This window comes from Haliotis asinina, chromosome 12 (assembly GCF_037392515.1).
Source record: "Haliotis asinina isolate JCU_RB_2024 chromosome 12, JCU_Hal_asi_v2, whole genome shotgun sequence".
NCBI classification, from domain to species: Eukaryota; Metazoa; Mollusca; class Gastropoda; order Lepetellida; family Haliotidae; genus Haliotis; species Haliotis asinina.
This window is the reverse complement of record NC_090291.1, coordinates 37,523,410-37,548,532: the sequence shown is the minus strand read 5'-3', so window position 1 is coordinate 37,548,532 and position 25,123 is coordinate 37,523,410. Positions and strand designations below refer to the sequence as shown.

General features: G+C 39.7%; 1 protein-coding gene across 1 annotated transcript; it reads left to right on the top strand.

Annotated features, from left to right (window-relative positions):
• The first annotated feature begins 2,848 nt into the window (after positions 1 to 2,848).
• Positions 2,849 to 23,104, top strand: LOC137257832 (deoxynucleoside triphosphate triphosphohydrolase SAMHD1-like). The gene is made up of 16 exons (XM_067795307.1): positions 2,849 to 3,140; positions 5,615 to 5,681; positions 6,628 to 6,718; positions 7,437 to 7,597; positions 9,387 to 9,502; positions 9,927 to 9,994; positions 11,083 to 11,232; positions 12,293 to 12,340; positions 12,924 to 13,088; positions 13,708 to 13,799; positions 15,312 to 15,368; positions 16,280 to 16,478; positions 18,966 to 19,064; positions 20,512 to 20,616; positions 21,955 to 22,095; positions 22,958 to 23,104. Exons 1-16 carry the CDS (start codon positions 2,951 to 2,953, stop codon positions 23,102 to 23,104), a joined length of 1,896 nt encoding a protein of 631 aa, XP_067651408.1. The 5' UTR covers positions 2,849 to 2,950.
• The last annotated feature ends 2,019 nt before the right edge of the window (positions 23,105 to 25,123 follow it).

Genomic DNA, 25,123 nt, shown 5'->3' with positions numbered 1-25,123 from the left:
ATTATTCTCACAAATGTTTGACTTGTTTGTTTGGACTGACTTGGCCTGATAGCATCCCAGACTTACCAAATGTGACTTGAATTGTGTCTACTTGTATTTTATCTTCATTTGCACAACTTTATTGTCTCACACCTTGTGGTGCTCAAAACGAACAGTGTTCAAGGCAAAGCCATTGTTTTCTGTACTGTCATCAAGGTCTTTAACAGACATGCTTGATCAAAGGATATCTGTATGAGAAAGCATTTTGTACGTTCAGGCACCAAGGATGAATGGCCCTCTTTTTTTGCAGTTAGTACAAGTGTTCTTTGCAAGAAATAGAGGAACAGTTTTTAGTCTTGGGTGACTGGGTGCATAATAATTTTTGTGTCCATAGAGATGACAGTTTGAGCGTTATGTCGGTCTTTTCCTGTTCAGCACAGTTTCTATGTCCTTTATATGATAACAAGAACATTATGCTGGCTATTGACTGACTGGCCTAGAAATGTGTGTAAACACCTTGTGTGTTGCTTGTACCCACTGATTTGATGGTGAATGCTCATTATAGGTTTGCTGGGTGAGTGATTTTCTTGCACTTGACAAACAAGTTGAGAGAGCTCGTAAGATCTTGGGAGAAGATGTCTACTTTTGTCTATTTGTTTCGTCATCTTGTATTATGTTGTGTCTGTGAAGCTTAGAGACAAGTTTGGGCTTTTCTGTTGGATTTCATAGGCTGGATTAAGGCAGGGACATTCAGAGTGGCTTCAGTTTCATAGTTTTGCCGGTGACCAGGGTTGTGTTAGGAACACACTTTCCAAAAGTGGACTGGTCAACTTGAGAGTTGAGCAGGCTCTCAGCAAATTTATTGACAGTATGTGCTATTTCAATTTTTGAGTCTCAGGGATCTGGATGATTACTGACATGTAGTTCATGCGGGTGAGTAAAGCAGTTCTTTGTGGATGTAGATGAATGAGGGGATGTTGACTTGGGGAGGGACTGGGGGAGGGACTGTGGGAGGGGATGTTGGTGTAGAGGCGCTGTGGGTGAAGAGGGACTATGGGAGGATATTGATGTGGAGTCACTGTGGGAGATGTTGATGGGGAAGGGACTATGGGAGGGGATATTGATGTGGAGGCGCTGTAGGAGATGTTGATGGGGAAGGGACTATGGGAGGGGATATTGATGTGGAGGCGCTGTAGGAGGAGATGTTGATGGGGAAGGGACTATGGGAGGGGATATTGATGTGGAGGCACTGTGGGAGATGTTGATGGGGAAGGGACTATGGGAGGGGATATCGATGTGGAGACGCTGTGGGAGATTTTGATGGGGAAGGGACTATGGGAGGGGATATTGATGTGGAGACGCTGTGGGAGGAGATGTTGATGGGGAAGGGACTATGGGAGGGGATATTGATGTGGAGACGCTGTGAGAGGAGATGTTGATGGGGAAGGGACTATGGGAGGGGATATTGATGTGGAGGCACTGTGGGAGATGTTGATGGGGAAGGGACTATGGGAGGGGATATTGATGTGGAGGCGCTGTGGGAGGAGATGTTGATGGGGAAGGGACTATGGGAGGGGATATTGATGTGGAGGCTTTGGGGAGATGTTGATGGGGAGGGACTGTGGGAGACAATGTTGACGGGGGAGGGACATGTGGGAGGGGATGTGGAAAGGGGAGGCACTGTGGGAGGGAATGTTGATGGGAAGGGACTATGGGAAGGGATGTTGAGGGGGCTGATTATTGGAGGGGATGTTGATAGGGGAGGAACTGGGAGGGGATGTTGATGGGGATGGACTGTGGAAGAGGATGTTGATGAGGAAAGTGGATGTTGATGGGAGAGGTATTGTGGGTGGGGATGTTCTTAGGGTGAGGGACTGCGGGAGGGGATGTTGATGAAGAAAGGGTCTGTGGAAGGGGATGTTGATCAGGGGCGGAGTTGTTGATTGGGAAGGGGGTTGTTGATGACAGGAGGGACTATGAGAGGGGATGTTGATGGGCAGGGATTGTAGGAGGGGATGTTGATGGGCAGGGATTGTAGGAGGGGATGTTGATTTGGGAGGGACTATCGGAGGGCATGTTTATGAGGGAGGGACACAGTATGGAGTACATAAGCAATTTTAAAGCTATTTCCATCCCTTGACTGGAGGTTTTGGAGCAGCTAAGTATTTTGGACTAATATAGATTTCAGTAAATTTAAATGATCAGTTTATTACGATTATTTTTAACTGGTCTGTTAAAGTGAAGGATTACTGTATTTTCTAAGAAAACTTTCAAGTGTTTTAACTTGACTTAAAAAATCAACTCAATTCTTGCAGATCTATGATGAAATAATAAAGCAGTGTTATGTCTACCTTAGCAAAAAATTGTTGTCTCAGTTCATGGTGATCAAAAGCAAACATTGTAGCCCAAAGTGAAGCAGATTTTCCTATACTTTCATCATTGTCCTCACCAGAAGTGTTTGGCCCAGCTCGGACCTTGTGACTTAAACATCATAGAAATCTGTTCACATCTATTATTAGTAACCCAAGCTTGTTGTAAAAGATGACTAACAAGATCAGGTTGTCAGACTCACTTGGTTGACTTTGTTGATGTCATTGTATCCCATATATATAGATGGTTGCTGTGTTGATTGATGCTGATAACTTCATTACTTACAGACCAACGCCATATTGGTAGAATATTGCTGTGTATGGCATTGAACAGCCAACAAACCAACCAACCTATTTGGTCATAAGATGGTAATCCATGGAAACAAAACAAACAAAACAGAAGTGATATTTTCATACTTACAAGCTCTGACATAATTGAAACACTCTCCACATGTTGTATGTCTTCAGGGCTTCCACGTCCACATGTTGTATGTCTTCAGGGCTTCCACGTCAGCTGCCCGGATACCTTGACAGTGTTAGGTCATTAACACAGAACCTGCATCCAACTTCCTACCACCACATTCCCCACAACTATAATCAGCATGAATGGACATCCTGACTGCACGCCTCCAGCCAAGAAACCGAGGATGGCTCTTGGGGCATATGAGCTGACATTCTCCCAGGAATCCAGTTACCAAGAGGATCCACAGTCATGGCAGTTCTGGTCCGTGGAAGAGCTTGCAGAACAACTCAGTCAGAGAGGTTTACAGGAATTGGCCAATAAGTTCCAAGGTATTTGGTACAGCTACAGTTCTGGCTAACTGCAGTAATAATTTATGTGATGATCATGATACACAATAAAATAACTGTATTAATTGTAATATCTAAGTTTCTGCGACCCCCACTTTGTTGTCAGGACCCCTGAAAATTAAGAGTAGGAGTCTCAGGAACCCTCAAATACAGGACTCAAGGTAAATCCCTGAGTCAGGACCTAAATTGGTGCCTTTTGTTATGTACAGACTTTTGTGATTTATTATTTTTTCGGTTTTCATGGAAATGGTTCAGACTTAGTCACAAGATGGAGGGGTGTGTTTCATTTCCAGAGAGCTCGAAAACTTCTGAATATCTACCAGCAAAACATGACAGATATGTGAGGCAGGTCCAGAATTGGTACCTTTTCCTATTTACAGAATTTTGACATATATAATTTGGCCCCTCCCCCCAGCATGTGAAGCAGAGGGATATAGTCATCGGTCTGTCCACCTCTCCATCTGTCTATAATCATTTTCTTTCTGGAGCATAACTCAAAAACTGTTCAATATTTTTAGACCAAAATTGGCAGACATAACAGACTAAAATATGCTTGTGCCTTTTGCTATCTACAGATTTTTGAAATTTTTTTTTCTTGTTTTGTTAAACATTTTAGACTTTGGAGGTTGAAGATTTTTATGGATAGACAACTTCTTCTTGCAGTGGATGTGACGTTTTGGTGTTGTGATGATGAAGGCAGTGGGCAAGTCTGGGTTATTCTTGGTTAGGTTTGATTAGTCGACCGTGTGCCGTAGGGATGTAATAATCTTGATCTCTGTTGATCTCTGAGAGTTTCTGTGTCTTATAATCTGACTGTTTTTTTTCTAGGATGCTGTTCTAAAGTATGGCATGGTTTTGATGGACTTGGATGTAGTCGGAAATGGCAGAAATGGAGTCTTTATTCTTGACAGATGTCTGATGTTCCTTGATTCGCAGGTTGAGGGGCCAGGACATTTCTCCTATGTACGAGCCACCACATGCACATTGAATGTGGTAGAAAACGCTTGGAGGTTCTTCTTTGTAGCTGGTTTACTGTTGGGTTGTAGGATATGCTGAACTGATCTGCCTCTCTGGAACACAACGTCTATGTTGACTTCCTTCTTAAGTAGTCTGTGGATATGCTGAAAGTGTTGACATATGGTATGCTGAAGATGAACGGGTCTGATTGCTGACGAGGTAGTTTTTCCTTTGGGTTAAGGGTGCCCTTGACTGTTCTGTTGACAAGTTATTTGGATACTGATTAAGCCTTATGAACACATGATGAAGGTGTTCTAACTCGATTCAAGGGCATGGGTTGTGGAGCTGATGTTGTTTCCTCTTCTGACTAGGGTCGATTATACCTCTCTTCACTTGTAGTGGGTCATTAGATAAGAGGTTTTGATACTGATCCTTGTGGGTTGGTTTTCTGCAGACCCTTGTGTGGTGTTTGTTGTCATTGTCTTTCTCTACTTGGACGTCTAGGAATGGTAGCTTGTTGTCAGTTTCTTGCTCCATTGTGAATTTCATACGTTGATGTTTGAGGTGCATTGAGGTGATTGAGAAGGCAGCTAGTGGTGTTGATTATGACAAAGGTGTCGTCATCTTTTCGGACCCAGCATATTGGTGTGATGGGTGAGTTGAGGAGGGCCTTTTCTTCAAGTTCTGTCATGTAGATCTTGGTGATGATAGGGGAGAGAGGTGAGGTGGTAGACTTTATCAGACCAGTTGAAGGATGTTGAGCTTATACAGGGATGGATGAGATTGATGGTGCTTTCCACGGTGAGATGGGTGTCTAAGTCAACGTGGATGTCTTTTATTCTAATGATGGCTAGGGCTTTGTCCTGTGGTACATTTGTGAAAAGATCAACCACATCATAACTGATAAGCCTGGCTGGGTGATAGTGCTGATCTTCTTGCAAAATTCTGTGCAGTCTGAGATAAAGGATTTAGCATCGCATCCGCTGCACGAAAGAAGTTGTCTTTCCATAAAATTCTTCATCCTCGTCATATCTTTATGGGCTTCTTTAGGGAGCATAAACTTCTTAGTATCTTTCAGTAATACTTGTCAGATATGTGAGGTGGCCCCCAAAGTGGTGCCTTTTGCTATTTTCAGATTGTTGTCATTTTTATATTTCTGGGTTTCCATGGAAATGATTCGGACTAAGTGTCAAAAGGGAGGGAGTGCCTTTTGCTGTTTAGAAATATTTGGCGTTTATATTTTTCATGATTTCTGTTGAAAGGATTCGACTTTAGTCTACAGATACATCAAGTAACTGTCAGATGATATGTTCTTTCAAATGTGTTGGGGCCAGGGCGGTGTGTCATCTGCTGATGACTTTTGTTGTTTATTTTGCTGATTATTAATGTAACTATTACTGTGTAATGTAACAGGAACAAAAAATGATAAATTACTGGGTGATAACAGCCATTGCACCAACCAAGAAACGTGATCTAAATTTGAATTCATTTAATTTCAGAGGAAGAAATTGCTGGACGACATTTGCACTTTGTCTCTTATGAAAGGTTAAAAGAAATGGGGATCAGGTAAGCAGACTTTCTTTACAGCTGCATAGTTTAGTTAACAATAAAATCACCTATATTTTTTTCTTGAGTGTTAATAAGTATCCTTTGTTTGTCCGTTTAACATAATTATGTTTAGAAGTTTATGCTTAATGTATCTATTGTTACAAGGGCATCGGGACAAACAAATGAAACAAACGCATGACATGACCATTAGATCCATAGAAGAATTATGTTAGTCCAGTAACTGAATAACATCTATAACTGGCCTCACTGACCATCATTACACCTTTGAAGTTCAGGGCATAGATTTTTTAAGCTCTCTTAGCGCTAAGATGGGCGTAAGTGCCATGCATTAACACTAATTTACGACTATCTTGGTGCTAAGAGAGCTTTGAAAATCTAGGCCCTGGATTAGAATGGGTCTTCAGCAACCCATCATTGTTGTTAGAGGTGAAAAGCAGGATTAGGTGGTCAGACTGGTTGACTTGCTTAACATGCATCATGGTATCCCAGTTGTGTAGATCGATGCTCTTGCTGTTGATCACTGGATTGCCTGTTCTAGTCTCAATTATTTACAGACTGCCACCATATAGCTGGAATATTGCCGAGTGTGGCGTGAAACTAAACTCATTCACTCACTGGCCATGTTTGATAAATTCTAACAGTTTTGTGAGTACAATGCAACTTTTAAGATATTTGTCAAACATTGTAAAGCCTTGCTAGACTAGGTTGCAGTGTTTGCAGCAATCTCAGGATATTTAATTCTTTTCTTTCTGATTTTATCTGTTTGGGATATGTCTGCACCTTTACATCAGTGTGTGGATGTTTTTTCTTTCAATTTTATTTGAAACTCTTGGGATATGTATGCACCCTTGTGTGTTGGAGTTAAAAACCAGATTCATCTGCATTTGTGTAAATCAGTTACTGACTATATTTATTGTTTGTTTTTGGTTGTTGTTTTTTTCAGAAAAATGGGTACAATCCTTGATTTTGAGAAGTTCTTACATGATATTGGTTGTAAGACTAACAAATGGAGTACCTATCATCCCAGTACAAAGGTAGGTACAGGACAGATTAATAGTTGTTACTCATTATATCATTGCTGTTTGTTGGAACCAGATTCCAATATTTACAAATCGCAATCTTACAACTGGAATACAGTGGAAGCTGTGAAATCCAGCATCTGTCCTTTCGGGCAAGTTATCAACACCAGCATAAAATCTCAGTCCTATGCGTGGCTTGTACATTTATCATCACTTCTGCAATCCGGTATGTGTTCTAAACTGGATTAATTCTTCAGTCCCTATGAGTGCCGGTTTAGACAGCTTCCAGTGTATATCTGTTCCATTTCATATGCATTTAGTAACACAATTGATCTTCAGTTATATTCTTGATTTGGGATCCCTGTGAACCATTAGTGATCATTTCAGTTTCAAGTGTTTATAGATAATCATGTTAGTGGTTTAGTCCTTACCATATGACGTATCAATGTCGGTTTTGAGTTAGTTGGACAGATAGAGACAAAAATGTGTGAAGTCCTTTTCTGGTTTCACTCGTTGTGATATTGCTGGAATATTGCTAATTTTGGTGTAAAAACTCACTCACTCACTCACTCACTCTCTATCTATCTATCTATCTATCTATCTATCTATCTATCTATCTATCTATCTATCTATCTATCTAACTCACTCACCCATGCACAAAGTGTATGATGTGTTTCTTTCAAACATTTTGGCACTCTCATTTTTCTGATGTCCACCATAAATGTTGTTACAGATATTCAATGATCCAATCCATGGCCATGTGGAGCTGCACCCACTTTGCGTGAAGATAATTGACACACCACAGTTCCAGAGGCTACGTTTCATCAAACAGCTCGGGGCTTGTTATTTTGTCTTTCCTGGAGCAGCACACAACAGATTTGAACACAGCTTAGGGTAAGGTTTGATTTAAACACAGTAAAGGATAAGGTTTGATTTGAACAAGGCATAGGGTGAGGTTTGATTTGGACACAGTTTAGGATAAGGTTTGATTTGAACACAGCCAAGGGTGAGGTTTGATTTGAACATAGTATAGGATAAGGTTTGATTTGAACACAGCTTAGGGTGAGGTTTGATTTGAACACATCTTAGGGTAAGGTTTGATTTGAACACAGTTTAGGGTAAGGTTTGATTTGAACACAGCTTAGGGTAAGGTTTGCTTTGAACACAGTTTAGGGTAAGGTTTTATTTGAACACAGCCTTGGGTAAGGTTTGATTTGAACACAGCTTAGGGTGAGGTTTGATTTGAACACATCTTAGGGTAAGGTTTTATTTGAACACAGCCTTGGGTAAGGTTTGATTTGAACACAGCTTAGGGTAAGGTTTGATTTGAACACATCTTAGGGTAAGGTTTGATTTGGGTAAGGTTAGACTGGATTTTGGTGTAGGATAAGGTTTGATATGAATATGGTTTAGGGTGAGGTTTGATTTGAGCTACCCAAGAGGACAGCTACAAAAATAAACTGTGTTTGATAAGAGGTAATTTTTGATTTGAACCTAGCGTAGTTAACATTTCTTTTTGTGCTACCCTTAAAAAAACAACTTGTAATTGTTGTGATGAAATGTGAGATAGATGTTCCGCATCCTTACGCAGACCAATGAGGCAGGTAATGGGCTTTGGCTGCTTGGCTAGGAGAGTCTTTGGTAAGATTTGAACAGACCTAACTGATGGGGAGTATGGTTTCATTTGTAACTTGTTTAATATAATGTCCTAATGTCAGTTATTGTTTGTCCTTGTCTAACATGTTTCACTAACTAGTGAAGATCTGAGTCAGAATTGACCTTCAGTAACCCATTTTTGTCATAAGAGGCGACTAATGGGATTGGGTGGTTAGTCTTGCTGACTTGGTTGACAAGTCATTTTATCCCAGTTGCGGATATTGATATTGGTGCTGTTGATCCCTGAATTGTTGTGCCAAGATCCGATTATTTACAGACTGCCACCACAGTGCTTGAATAGTGCTGAGTGTGGCACAAAATTAAATTCACTCACTCATGTTTCACTGTTTTCCCTGTCTGACATGTTTCACTGTTTCCCTTGTCTGACATGTTTCACTGTTTCCCCTGTCAACACATTCACTGTTTCCCCATCAACAGGTTTCACTGTTTTCCCTGTCAACATGTTTCACTGTTTCACCCATCAACAGGTGTTTCCCCCATCAACAGGTTTCACTGTTTTCTCTGTTTGACACGTTTTTATCTTTGCCATGTCAACTTATTTCACAATTTTCCGTGTCAGTACATCCCTACATGGGTATAATATGTGAAGCCCATTTCTGGGGTCCCCTCCCATGATTTTGCTGGAATACTGCTAAAAGCCGCGTAAACCTAAACCCACCCACACATGTCAATATGTTGTCCAATTGAGCCTAAAATTATTCAGTATTTCTTACCCACCAAATTATGATCTTTCGTATTTTTTTTTCAGCATTAATTTATGTGCATTAAATATTATTTAGAGTACAATTGTTAAATCACCGATGACACAAATAATTTTACATGAAGTCTGTACTGACCAATGCTATTTGTTTCGTTAAGCCTAGGCTTTAAAAAATGTTGGAGTGAAAATCCACATCATGGCACTGCTGCCCTCAGTCTTTTTTACAAGAATTTGTATTTGTACCCCACTAATTACTCCAAAGTTTCATATCGGATTGGCATCTCTGTAGCTCTGTAACTTTTTCAGTGTTTGCCATTTGGCTGGGCAGCTGACGCGGACATTGCAGCGACGTCAGCCTGAACTGATGATCAGTGACGAAGATATTCTGTGTGTGGAGATCGCAGGGCTGTGTCATGATCTTGGTAAGATATGTTTTACTACAGTTGTTTGATGAATTATAAGCCTCATATTGAAGGGGGGCCCATGTCAGAATGTGCTTTTCGTTTGTAAACAAACTTAGCTCAACAGGGGTGTGTGATTTTTACACTATCATATCTTTACATCAGTCTTAATATTAAGACAGCTTTGTGAATAGACCACAGGGTTTTGGGGATTGTAATTCTAGCCTGCACATGAAGCAGCAGTTACAGGAATTGATTCTCTTCTCTGCCCCCAGATGGTTTCAGGATGTAGCAAGATTCTGCGTCAGTTGCCTACCCTACATAATGATCAAGGAGATTGTTTGAAAGTGATTTCATATGTGGTTTTTGTATGCTGTCTCCACTGGGCCATGTCTTTAACGTAATATTAATGTTATTTGAATAACATTTTTGATGTTTCTTACAGGACACGGTCCCTTCTCACACCTGTTTGATGGAGAATTTATTCCTCTTGTATCAGGGGCTAAGTGGAAGGTAAGTCATACCTGATATCATATCAACCATACTGTACTTGCCTGTGTCATGTTCCTAGTTCTACCATGACTTCAGTAAATACTGGATTGTGATTGGTTAATCAACGTCATCCAGAGGTATATAATCACGTTATATACCTCTGATTTTCCAACATGTTAAGTATTTGTTTAAAATCTGAATAACACGGTAATGGTAGAATGGAGATAAATGTATTGTGTTGGAAAATCAGGGGTATATAACAAAATTATAATAGCTCTAAATTTTGTATTTAAAACCTCACGCTATGCGTTCGGTTTTAAATCAAATTTAGAGCTGTTATAATTTCGTTATATACCTCTGATTTCCCAACACAGTATGTTTATCTCCTAAATATAGAACTTGTTTTAGTCGCTGTATGTCTGAAATATTACTAATGTCAGTGTTTGAAATACCAACCTGCCTGACCGACCGGGACAGCTTATTTGCAACATGGACTGCCAGTTCTCAAATTCACCTGCCCAACGGTTGGGTTAAAATTTTGATATGTGTATGAAGATGTTTTGTGGGTAGATAATTTTCGGTCAGAGCTGGCAAGTTTTATATTTAACCCACTCTGTGGTCTGGCTGAGTTTCATACCCCGCTAGTGAGATTATGAATACTCATTCGCTCTCTTGCCCACTCATTCTCTCACTCAATCAATATTTCTGTTACTGGATGAGATTTCATAGCTTCAGTTGTTACTAGGTAAGATCGGGCTGGACGATATGTTGCTGCATGGAATTTTACTGGGTGAGATGTTAGTTTCTGAAATGTTGCCGAAGGAGGTGTTGATGAGGAAGATGTTAATGAGAGGTATGCTTAGCGAGATGATTTAGGATGAAATGTGATTCATGATGAAATGTGATACATGATGAAATGTGATACATGATGAAATGTGATACATGATGAAATGTGATACATGATGAAATGCACCTGCTGCTGTGATATTGACAAAGTGACAAACATCAGACCTTTGATATTTATGATATGAACCTTTTTTGCTGTCCTAATCATCAGTTTCACTTGAGCAGTGACATTCTGTAATTGATAAATATTGTTTCTGCTGCAGCATGAAGACGCTTCTGTGGAAATGTTCGATCACTTAGTGAGGGAGAACAAACTGGAAGCTCAATTTGCACAGTTTGGCTTGACTGAAACTGACTGCATCTTTATCAAGGAGCAGATCAAGGGCCCCTTGACACAAAAGCACCAGCAAACAGTTGAGTTTTGAAAGAATATAACACAATATTTGAAGCTAAACAATTGCTGTAGGAGACTGCTTCAACTCATTATGCAGATTGTGAATTTTTGTCATGCTTGCTCAGGTGCTCATGGGTATGACTCATGGATGAAATCTGATTCACGCGTTTCACCAAAGCGTTGACATAGCTCCTTGCAACACAGTTTCAACTTTACTTTCATTGTCAGCTTTCCTTTCTAGTCGTGATGGTCAGCTTTACAATTGATCTCCATCAACCCATGCTTGTCCTTAGAGGTGACTAATGGGATTGGGAGAGTGAGTGAGTTTAGTTTTACGCCATTCCAGCTATATGGCGGCAGTCTGTAAAATAATCGAGTCTGGACCAGACAATCCAGTGATGAACAACATGAGCATCGATCTGCGCAATTGGGAACCGATGACATGTATCAACCAAGTCAGCAAGCCTGACAACCCGTTCCCGTTAGTCGCCTCTTACGTCAAGCATAGTCGCCTTTTATGGCAAGCATGGGTTGCTGAAGGCCTATTCTACCCCGGGACCTTCACGGGTCGGGATTGGGAGATCACGCTCATTGACTCCTTGACACATGTCATCATACCCCAGTTGTGTAGAACAATACTCATGATGTTGATCCTTGGATTGTCGGGTCCTGACTGGATTATTTGCAGAGCACTGTCACATAGGGTGTGGCATAAAACTAAACTCACTCACTCATAACCTTCACCTTTTCTTTCCTATGAAAGACGTTAAAACCCGCGATACAGTCTCTTCACTGACTTGGTCCAATGAAATCCAAAGGGATGAAAACACATCTCTGTCACTGTAATGCTGAAAGTCTATGTGGCTGTGCGGTAACACTGTGGTCAAAGCATTTGCTCATGACTCTGAAGACTCGGGTTTGATTCCCCACATGGGTACAGTGTGTGAAGCCCATTCTGGTTTTATTGTGATATTGCTGGAATATTGCTAAAAGTGGCATGAAACAATACCGAGTCACTCTCATGCACTATGTTTTCAATTTATTGAGAATGTCATTTGTATCATTTAATGTTGTTCCAGGATTATCCTTACCAAGGGAGAGCTAAAGAAAAACGATTCCTGTATGAAGTAAGTATGTAATTTTTAAGTATAAAGTGATTGTGCAAAATTAAGATCAGGAGAGCAGTTGCAAATATAATTCTGTGACCAGAAACAATCTCCTTCTATGTTTATTGATGTTTTTTGAGGTGGTGTATGGTCCTGTGCATAAAGCTCTGGTTACAAATCACTTCAACTTAATCAATGTCCATAGATGGGTGATAGATGGGTGATCATGTTTGGCAGTTTGGCTCTTTTGGGTTTCTAGAACTTCAGTCCTGCCCCACATTGAAGCACATGAAATAATAACCTTACTGCTTGACTGGGGGTGGTGGAGTAGCCTCATGGTTAAGGCGTTTGGTTGTTACACAGAAGTCCAGGTTTGATTCCATACATGGGCAAACTGTGTGAAGCTGGAATATTGCTAAAAGCAGTGTAAACCCCAAACTCACATACTATAACTTGACTTATATGACTCTGCTTAACCCATTGACCACTGATTAAACTTTTCATTTTGCTGTAATGAGTATCAGAGTCCTGGGTCTCATTCCACAAAGAAATTGTGGAGAACAGAGCGCTGGGCATCATTCATTTGTTAATTAATCTTTTCCAGATTGTTGCCAATAAGAGAAATGGAATAGATGTGGACAAGTGGGATTACTTTGCCCGTGACTGCCACATGCTGGGCATTAAGAACAACTTTGATCACAACCGCTTCATGAAGTTTTCACGGGTCATCTCTGTTGACGGTGTCATGCAGATCTGTGCTCGGGACAAGGTTTGTAATACTAATGTGTGTGCAGACAAGCCTGAGAAAAGTAGGGCGATATGCAAAATGATTCGATTTCAAGGCGTTTAGAAAAGGTCTAAACAGGTTAATAAAATGATGGCATGAAAGCCGAAAACTCCAAATTTTTGGATTGCATTGCAGTATGCCACAGGAAAACAACAAACTGTGGTTCTACTAATGCTGCTGTATATTGTTTCACCCTTAGACATTTAATGATGTGATGTGTCATGAAAATATCCTTATGCAGTGTTTCTATTTCATAAGTTTATGAAGATGGGATATTGTACTTTGTAGGTGAATAACATATAAATTAGGAAGAATATGATGTTTAGAACAACCAGGATATGCTAGGCAATCTGCAGAAGCTGGTTCTTGAACAGTTTGTTTTTGTTCCCAGCCACAGTGTGAAACGGGGTACCATGTATTCAGCAACGTCTGTACGTCCCGATTCGAGTTCATGCGATATCTCATGAGCTGATGCACCCAGTGCATGCAAATTTAGTGGCAACCTACATTGGGGAATTGCGCAGACACCAATTGATTTTGGTGACCTTGACCTTTTTCAAGGCATCTTGTATGTGACAATTGCAGTAGTTGTGAATTCCAGGAAGCAAGTTCGCTGTATGATATGTTCCACACACGGAGCTCGCTACATCGACGGGCATACCAGCATCGCGGTAACAAGATTGTGGAGGCAATGTGAGTACCACATTTAAACACGTCCCCCAAGACACTCACCTTAATCATAGATATTCTGGAACTAAGTCACGCTACATTTTGAAACAAAGTTTTATCCTTGAGGATCCTAGCACTGTTCTCACTGATGATATATTGTGCACAGTCATTAATACCATGGTGCCTTACAGAGCATTGGGTATACTCCCACTAATCTTATCCTTATTGGGTTATTAACTAAATATATAAATATATATATATATCTCAATGGACTAAGAGTTTCTAGTAATTGTCATACTGCCAAACAGTTGGCACCCATACCAAATGAACATGGAAGTCAAGTGACTATTAACGTAAACCCTGGAGAGGGGCTACGGCTATATAATAGTGTATATATATTATACATGTATGCTGTTGTTGGGTTTCGGTGTCACAAGGAATCATACGTAAGCCATTTTAGTTAACTGAGTAAAGTAAGCAAGTGTGCAAGGTATTGTAGACCTATTGGGTTTTGAGTGATTCTAATGTTTTTTTGTACTCCCAGATTTGTAATGAGTTGAGTAAATGTGATTTTATTGAGTAAAATATGCAAATACGTGCTTTATCTGGAGGTTACCTACCTACCCTACACCTAGGGATTACCAATTTTGAATAGGTCCCCAGCAGTCTGTGCTGGCATTGTATGTGTACCAAATGGATGGCGATAGGGCTTGTGGCTTGGGTCAAAGGGTGGTGGGTTGAAACAATAAATCATCACACCGAAGACCCGTGTTTGATTCCTGCATGGGTACAATGTGTACAACCCATTTCTGGTGTCACCTGAGGTTGCTTGAATATTGCTAAAAGTGGCATAAACCCAAATCACTCACTCATTGTGTGTCATGCCCTGAGAGGATGATTCATTCACACAGAGAGAAAGAGATTTGTGGAGAGAGAAGTGTGTTTGGGTGCTCAAGGTGAGTGAGGATGTTTTTTCTCTGCTTTTAGCAATATTTCAGTAATATCATGGCAGGGGACACCAGAAATGGGTTACACAGCTATTTTAGGAACATTCCAGCAATATCATGGCAGGGGACACCAGGAATGGGTTTCTCATATTGTACTCATGTGGGGAATTGAACCTGAGTCCTCAGTATGATCAGTGAATGCTGTAACCACTGGGCTACCCGACTGCCTCTGATTGCTTAAGGCTATAAACTAACTGTATGTTGTGTTTACGACGATGATCCTTATTACTCACATGCATTAATTATTTTCATATATTTTTCAGTTGTTTTCTTATCTGTTTTACGTATGATTTTTGTGTCATGTTCTGTAAGGGAAATAATACATCCAGGATATGTTGAGATTCTATTTGTGTCATGATACATATCTATATGTGTTCTCTGGGAATAACTCCCCTCTACCCCCATTGGTTTCATGTGACTTTTCAGTTTGAAATATATTACATAATTAGTGAGAAGAATCCCACCAGTTTCTACATAGCAAGAATCCGCTTCACACTGCCATATTGGCTGACACTGATTCTTTTTGCAGGTTGGTGGAAGCGCTGGTTAAGGCTGATGATCATATTAAGATACCAGGGAAAAACGGGTGAGATTTTTAACATCCAGCTTTAATAAGTGATAGGTTTGTTTACCTCAGTCAAAGTAAACTTAGACTCAGTAATATTTGTTACTTTGTATACTGTGTCTAACAAACCCTAGTATAAGGTTGCATTAGTTGAAATATGATGTATTGTTGGCCTTGTATCAGAGTAAAATATATTTTATCCTGAGGTTAGAGGTTTTCGACGATGTAAGACAAAAACAAAATTTTTATCTTTCATATCATTTAAAGTTTTGATTTAGCTAACCTTGATTGATAAAGTGATGTGATCTTCATCTATTTCACACAAAACTATCATGAGTTTCCTACAAAAATAATGTTAATGACATTGTATCGGTGAAACTGTAGGTGCTTGCCATGTCCAGGTATTTTGTATGTGTTTTTGATGATGAGCCATACTTTTCTGTCCGCATTGCGAGAGTGTTTACATCACGTGTCTTCCTGTTTTGTACATAGCCTGTTACTAGCAGATGATTGATACTCCTGAATTTCGCTCGCTAATTTTTTAGATACTGGCAATTGATTTTGCATCTAATTTGGTATTAATGAGTTAGGGCAAATAATATTGATGTTTGTTTGCACTTTACATAACTGAACTTCCGGATTTCAATAGTCAATAAAATGTCTCTCAACAGGAGCTGGGCCTCCGCCCTACTGAGGGATTAGAAAGCATGGGCCATGGGCAATTGTGCATTCTAAATTCAGGAATTGGCTTATATTCCTGAAAATGGCCCATTGTCAAAGTTCTCTTTCCCAGTCCCTACCTACTGATGAAACATGTACTTCCCTGATATAGCGCTTGCAATGGAATCGTTGAAATCACCAGAACATCGAATTCCGCTCATTTTGGGATATCTTTGCACAACTGATAGTAGGTGTGTGTATCTATGCTTCAGGTCACTATTGAAAATGTCTGAGTGTATCAATGACATGGCGGCCTACACACTTCTCACTGACCATGTCCTGCATCAGGTCATGATCTCCACCACACCGGAGCTTCAGGAGTCTCGCAACATCATCAACAACATCATGTCTCGGAAGCTGTATAAGTGTGTGGGGCAGAGTCAGCCCAGTGCTGGACGAGTGATCAGTGGGGTGAGACATGTAGCCACATTATGGCTGATACGATTCACTTATGTATTTGTTGAATTGAAAATTATCCCTCATGAATTCAGTTTGTTACTCATGGTCACTGAAACTGAATATTCATAGTTACTTTTAGAAGGAGCATAAGTTAGGTGTTATGTGTGAGTGAGAGAGTTTGATTTTATGCATTTTAGCAACATTCCAGCAATATCATGACAGGGACACCAGAAACAGACTTCATTATAACCATGGCAAGCACCTTAAGCACAAGGTTGCCTCACCACATGCTATACATGAAAAACAGATATGCAAAAATGGAATACAGTAAAATACTTTTATAATGAACTGCAAGGGACCACCGAAATTAGTTTGTTATATCCATATTTCACTGATCACACATTCATTCATATTATGTTCTTTTCACTACAAAGTCAGTCATCTTACTCTGTGCACGCTTGGCCAACTGCATATGTCCCACAGCCTCATTCAAGTCGGCGAGCGAATCGAAAGAAGATATGTCAGTTGTCTTCTGTGACGCAAGAAAGTTCTTCGAAGTTCGTAGCACCATATTGGCTTCTATGAATCAGTGTAAAGCCTGGTCTGTTCGTGTCGTCGTCATCGCATTCCAAATCAACTCGGGATATTCCATCACGCTGATCAGAAATGGCCTTTACGATGTTGTCATTAGAGGGGCATTTAGTAATGACAATGTCATTGTCAGCTGTGATAAAGTCACTGATTGAGTTTGCTCAATTGACTATTCACACCATTAATTAGTGTTAAAGATCACATGTACTTTAGGGGGTGCAAATGCATAAATCACTCATTGACATCATTAGAAACCCCGTCATTAAAACTGCTCATTTTGATCTTTAACTACCTTAAATCGAACGTTTTGACAACAGTGCACAATTCTCAACCACAAACGAAATTTCAACCAATCAGAGCGGCGTGTTTCCATGATGTAATAGTAGGTATAGATATGAGGGTCTATGCAGAATTCATCTACATTTGTGGGGGTAAACTATTTCATTTACAGGTTTATACAAACCTGAAATCGCAACAGCTGTTGTGAAAAATGAAAGCTATATGTTCTCACAATCTACTATCATTTAGTTTTGTATCCTGCTTTGCATAGTTTCCGAGTTACAACCCTTGTTTTCATAGACCATGCTGTCAAATTTACTTGGTGCCGCTAGGTTGTAATCTGTGTTAGGTGGTATAAACCATTATATTATATAAATCATTCACTTAATGCTCAGTTAATGAATTTATAACAGGTATAATTAGTGGTAACGCCACTTAGATTACCTGACAAAGGTCCCCATTTGGCATTTCTTGTCTGGATCGATCAAAGGATTAGCCGATAACACGCTGATTGATTAATTACTATTATGCAGATTTAAATGGGGATTTGTCAAAAGGTAGTGTTTACGTATGTACATTTACTAATATATACTGAATCTGTGCATAGTGACACCATCACCTGACTCCAAGGAGCAAATGATGCGGAAATGTCGGAAATGATTTGGCATGTCTTTGGTGACGTCAAGAAATCGGCAAAATGAGGAGCTTCCTACACATTTTCTATACAACTAACTGAAAATTGTTCCTTCTATGATGTCACTGCAGGCCTCTGGCGACAGAGTTGCATAACCTGTCTACGGTTTCGTTTGTGGGCGAGGGAGAAGCAGATGGCTTTTTCGCAACTTTTGAGCGCTTGGTATTAATTAACCACAAGTTTTTTTTAAAAAAAATGGTGTTCCGTTTATGACTAACCAGAAGTATTTCATATACAGTGTTAAAAGAGTACCAAAAAATTGAGTTTATTCGTTCTTTAACTGGGACTGCCAAGGATTTCAAAGTGAGCATTGCTAACTGGCAGTGACACTGATTGAGTTCGCTCAGTTCGTTATTCACACCGTTAATTAGTGTTACCTGGGACTCGCAAATTAGTTCGCTGTAGCCATTAAGTACGTTATAGAGAATCTGTTATTCACAACTTTTTTATATGATTATATACAGAGGTTAATTCAGGACTTTTAAAACAGTTTGCTATAGCCGTCAGTCCGTTATATCTGTGTTCGTTATAAAAGTATTCTACTGTATATAAAAGCCAAACATGATAACAACCGACACTCTTTGTTTAATTTGACTGTCATGTGGTCATTGGCCATGACTGGCCACTGGTAAAAACATGTCAAATAATTATTTTGTTATCATACTGTTATTGTTTCACTGACTGTGTTGAAAAATACGTCAACCACTGCCTTGTTTTTGAAATGGTTACCTACTATTCACTGTATGTATCATATTCGCGTCATAGTTGACTCATTTTAGCCCTCATATAGGTAGTCATGGCAACACCTTTACACCTCTTAGGTATTGCTTGTAGAGAATACTAAACAATGCAATACCACCTTTATGAAGTAAGTGAATGGTTTGAAATGAGTGAAACCTGTGTAACATGGTTTAACATTTTGATTTGATTCCCAGGACGACATCCCATTGATAAAGAGTCAACTGATTGAGAGTATGACTGATGATGACAAAGAGTCTGAGGTCACCCTGGATATTGACGATGTCATTGTGCATGTAAGTAGTCATCATGTTGTTATACATCCTTTAGTCATCATTTGACCCTTGAAGGTCCCGGGGTAGAATAGGCCTTCAGCAACCCATGCTTGCCATAAATGGCGACTCAGCTTTTCGTAGGAGGCGACTAATGGGATCGGGTGGTCAGGCTTGCTGACTTGGTTGACACATGTCATCAGTTCCCAATTGCGCAGATTGATGCCCATGTTGTTGATCACTGGATTGTTGGGTCCAGACTTGATTATTTACAGACCGCCGCCATATAGCTGGAATATTGCTGAGTGCGGCGTAAAACTAAACTCACTCACTGACTCACTCACTTTAGTCATCATTTCGTTAACTTGCCTAACTGACAGAACTTGACTGGGATGGCAGGTGCCCACCTGTTGTTACCTTGATAGTGAACGAGGGAATGAGTATTATTTTACGTTGTGTTGCAGTATGCATTCCAGTAACACTGGAAGATGGAGACCAGAAATGGGATTACATATTTTACTCATCTTTGGCATGACTAGCAAATGGTTTAGACACTAGTCTCATATGCTAGTCTACCTTGATAAGTGAGTGAGTAAGTGAGTTTAGTTTTATGCCATTTTTAGCAATAGTCCAGCAATATCACTGAGGGTGACACCAGAAAATGGACTCCACACATTGTACCCTAGACTAACAGCTAGTCTCCGAAATGAACATATTTTACTGAAAAAAAATTCATAGTGAAAAAAATAATATAATGAAATGGAACCCTGAGACTTTCTTCATTTTCAGAAGCTGAAGCTATGGAAATCTAGACTTGCCACATTTTCTACACTTGCGTGGGCTTTCTTGAATATATATACTTCAGGGTCTGTACGACAGACTAATTGTACCCATGTGGGGAATCGAACCCTGGGTCTTTGGTGTGACGAGTGAACGCTTTAAGCACTAGGCTACCCCACCGCCCTGCTGCCGTGATGAATTCTTCTGATGTTGTTGCAGGGTTTTACCAGACACATGGATCTTATAACTAGTCATAGAACAGACAGAAGTATTGTATGCAGTGTGTGTCACGTTGTATGTATTGACATTTCAGTTCTGATAAGAAAATACATGATCATAGCTGTGATACATGTCCAGAATCCCTTGATCATGGGGTAACCTAGTGGTTAAAGTGTTCGCTCAACACGCCAAAGATCCAGGTTTGAACTGGTCTTCTGAAACCCATGTTTGTCATAAGAGCCTACTTACAGGTATGGCTCAGTGACTTGGTTCACACGTCATCATATTTCAGTTGTGTAGACTGATGCTCATGCTGTTGATCATTGGGATATCTGGTCCCCTTGTACTGTGTCACCTTCACATTTGTCCACCTGTAACATTATTCCTAGTGCTGAGAAACAGATAGGTCAAGGGTGATTTATGATTTGCATGATGAATATCTCGGCAGCCGTACATTGTGCATATATTTCAGCTGGTGTACCTGGATTATGGCATGAAGGACAAGAATCCAATAGAGAATGTCCGCTTTTATAACAAGTCTGACCCAAACAGAGCTGTTGAGGTCCGCAAGTCAGAGGTATGACATCATTGTTTGACATATACACTCTCTGGTAATACTGTAAAGGACATCTGTAATACTGTCTATGGACATCTGTAATACTGTCTATGGACATCTGTAATACTGTGCATGGTCATCTGTAATACAGTCAGTGGACATCTGTAATACCGTGCATGGACATCTGTAATACTGTCAATGGACATATGTAATACTGTACATGGTCATCTGTAATACTGTCAATGGACATATGTAATACTGTCTATGGACATCTGTATTAATGTCTATGGATATCTGTAATACTGTCTATGGACATCTGTAATACTGTCTATGGACATCTGTAATACTGTGCATGGTCATCTGTAATACTGTCAATGGACATATATAATACTGTACATGGTCATCTGCAATACTGTCGGTGGGCATCTGTAATACTGTACATGGACATCGGTAATACTGTCTATGGACTTCTGTAATACTGTCTATGGATATCTGTAATACTGTCTATGGATATCTGTAATACTGTCAATGGACATCTGTAATGCTGTGCATGGTCATCTGTAATACTGTCAATGGACATCTGTAATACTGTCTATGGACTTCTGTTATACTGTCTATGGATATCTGTAATACTGTCAATGGACATCTGTAATACTGTGCATGGTCATCTGTAATACTGTCAATGGACATATGTAATACTGTCTATGGATATCTGTAATACTGTACATGGACATCTGTAATACTGTACATGGACATCTGTAATACTGTAAGTGGATTTCTGTAATACTGTCTATGGACATCTGTAATACTCTAAATGGTCATCTGTAATACTGTACATGTTCATCTGTAATACTGTACATGGACATCTGTTATACTCTATATGGACATCTGTAATACTGTAGGTTGACACCTGCAGTTTTGTTGGTTGATACATTAGATAGTGTTGTTGGGCATACTGTTGTGCTTAGGTTGATCATGTTATAAAGCGGAGAAATTCAGGACTGATGTTAACAAAATGTGCTTATTGTGTATCCTAACCTTATCGGTTTTCAGATGCCTCGAGATATTTTCTGTATTAATCACATGAATGGTGGAACGTCATACTAGCTTTCAAAAGGCAGCTCTATCATAAAGACATGATATCAGCTGAGTAAACTCTGCCATCTTTAAAGGAACACTGTTGGGAAATACCTACCTAGATATCATTTCATTAAATTGAATTAGACCTCTTCGTTCAGTAATAACTGTTTTAAGTAACATTGGTGAAAATGTGTGGGAAAGGGCATGCTTGTCTCGCATGTATGTGAATCATAAACTGATTTTATTAAATAATAGGTAAGTTGTATTTTTCTGTTGTAGGTCTCACAAATGCTTCCTGAGAAATTTGCTGAGCAAATGATTTTGATTTACTGTAAGGATCCCCAGCAGAAGGCCAAACTTGGCATTGCTGCTCGGTGCTTTGAGAACTGGTGCTCTAAACACAACATGGAGACCCCTAAGGTAGACCCACATTGTTACAGAAAGTCTGAGCTGCTGACATTGTTGATTAAGACAGTTAGGTAGCCAAGTGGTTAAGGCATTTGCTGTCCACAACAAAGACCCAGGTTTGATTCCATGCATGGGTACAATGTGTGAAGGCCACTTTTGGTGTTCCTCGCCATTGTATTAACGGCATTGTGCCTATAATTGGCAAAAAAAGCTCACTTTCTCAGTCACAGACTCTTGTAATCGTCCACCTCTTGTGTCAAGATCGTTTAGTTTAGGTTCAAAATCAGCTTTCAGTCATCTTGTAGAAATAACAATAAGGAACTGATGGGTGTCATAAGTGGTGATCAATAGGCCAATCACCCATGATTATGTTTAGATGAAGTTTTTATTGATTGCAAGCGATGGTATCATAGCAATCTGAAAAGCAGGCAGGTGGGGTACACCAAAGTATCCAGCCTTGTCTAGATATATTGTACTGTGAAACATTTAAAAAAAAATCTTGAATCCTCGCAATGACACGAGTGCCTGTGGGTTTTAACCCAAATCTACCTTTTTTGTTTCCCTTCCTCAGACACTACTTTGATTTGGGTGCCAAGTGGAAAATGTCTACAATAAGCCGAAGAGAGCTGCTACATTTATCAGACATGTTATCATAGACATACACATCAAAATGTTTTGAGTGTAAAGTACTTCTGATTAACAGCAGTATGAGTGCCGTATGGGACTGCTGTCCATTGATCTTTTATGTGTTTTGCCAAGTGGCCCACAAGTACCAAAAACTTTATAGCTGCTCCATTTCTGCTGTTTTAATGGGGCTACATGTGTACTACTGTCCACTGTGGAGTTTCAGCCAGCTATCGTTTGTTTGTTGCAGCATTTTGGATGGGAGTTGACTCCAGTTGTGAAACGTGGTGCCTCCCAGGATCCTGCCTCCACCCCGCAAGACAGTCGATGCCCAGATCAAGGGACAGAGGTCACACCTCACAGTGCTGGGAAGTTCAAGCAAAGACTGTCATTTTAGGGGCTCTGAATTACCTAAAGAGTTATTGGAATGAAAAACATTCTCAATTTTATGCATGCATTGTTTCATGATACAAGGTGTGGAAAAAAGATAAGTAGAGGAAATTCATGGTCTTTTGACTCGTTACAACTCAATACCAAACTTTTACTTAAGAACTCTGAATACTGTTAGTTTATATGATTTACTCATTAAAAATGGTATAGTAACAGAGCCTTGTATGTCAAGTAAATGACATGTCTTGAAAATGATGACCAACAAAGCAGGCTATATTTGAGTAATTGCCAATATTTCAATGGAATCACAACATTATGATAAATTATGATGAGTTAATTTTCCATACCTGTTACTTCTAGAGCTGTAGAAAAGTAAAATGTTGATCTCTGAAGACATCTCAACAGTTCATGCATAATGCTTGTATATTTCCATCTCATAATATGCTTCTTCCCAAGTAGGCCCGTGAAGGTACGCGGTAGAATAGGTCTTCAGCAACCCATGCTTGCCGGAAGACCCCTGAAGGTCCCGGGGAAGAATAGGTCTTCAGCAACCCATGCTTGCCGGAAGACCCCTGAAGGTCCGGGGGTAGAATAGGCCTTCAGCAACCCATGCTTGCCATAAAAGGCGACTATGCTTGTTGTTGTAAGAGGCGACTAGCGGGATTGGGTGGTCAGGCTCGGTGACTTGGCTGACACATGTCATCGGTTCCCAATTGCGCAGATCGATGTTCATGCTGTTGATCACTTGATTGTATGGCCCAGACTCGATTATTTACAGACCGTCGCCATATAGCTGGAATATTGCTGAGTGCGGAGTAAAACTAAACTTACTCTTCCCAAGTAGATTAGTTTTTCATGTGAATAAGCTGGTGATTGGATGGTCAGGTGATCACTGGTCAGTCCTGTAACTGGCAGGTGTTATATCATCGCTATGAGTGCAATATGTATTAAGGATGTCTGATAGTATGTTTGAAGAGTATTTAACATATACTATTCCAAAAAAGTAGGGGATGTTCCAGTTTGCAAGCATACCACCAGTCAATGCCAATGTATATGACAAAAAGTAATAAATATCCATACAGATGAAATATTTCTAAAGGAATGGAACAAACTGTCACATTTTCCCTTAATTTCTCTTCATCATTTGTTTCCTCTTTGACTTCATCATTTACATTTTATTAATCTTGTAAATCATCCAATATCCCCTACTATTTTTTATTGGTATTTTTTGTTGAAAAAAGGGAATAGCTACAATGCTTTCCACAATGCGAGACAAACTTTGATTAATTCACCACCTCGAGAACATTATACTATGGTATCATTGATAGTAAAAAGAAGATGGATGGGTAAAACATTGATCTTGTAGAACACATTATAATGTCTATATGTTGATGAATGCTTGGGAAAATTGATTTGATGATGAATAATTAGATCAAATCTGTCTTATATGCAGAGATGTGCACTGATTTCATAATACCATGCTCCAACTACATACCCTGTCAGAGACTAAGGCAGTGATGTCACTGGTGAGTGAACATTGCAGCTTTTCTCTGATTCTCAGCAATTTTTCAATAATGTAAGAGTTGTTTGTTATGTTCATTCACACGTAATGATATGATCTTGTTTTCTTACTAGTCACCTGAACAAAAAGTTGGCGAAAGTGTTACAGATAAGCAGCCCCTTCTACAGGTTGTATTTTTTTTTGTCTTCAACATTCTACTAATTTACAGTACTATACGATAAATAAAAGTAATTTGGTCCTTAGAGTAAGATCCTCTAAAGTTCTGCTTCATACAGGTGAAAGTTGAATTAAATCAAAGCATTCTTGTACATACAGTTTGAGTTTTACAGAATATGTATTGGTAGACATCATTAACTGAAGGTGATTATGAAAATATTATGTGTTGAAAGGAAATGTGTTAAGATTTGATTATGTCACTGCATTTAGTGTGTAGGCTTGTTGGTGCATAGACTATGGTGGCAAATATGCATCCATAATATATATTTTACTTGGCTTTGACAAGAA

Bases quoted from the DNA above. Each gene is read 5' to 3' on its own strand.
- LOC137257832 (XM_067795307.1), top strand. From the start codon at position 2,951: ATGAATGGACATCCTGACTGCACGCCTCCAGCCAAGAAACCGAGGATG. The intron at 12,341-12,923 runs GTAAGTATGTAA...AATCTTTTCCAG, and splicing joins AAAAACGATTCCTGTATGAA to ATTGTTGCCAATAAGAGAAA. The intron at 16,479-18,965 runs GTGAGACATGTA...TTTGATTCCCAG, and splicing joins CTGGACGAGTGATCAGTGGG to GACGACATCCCATTGATAAA.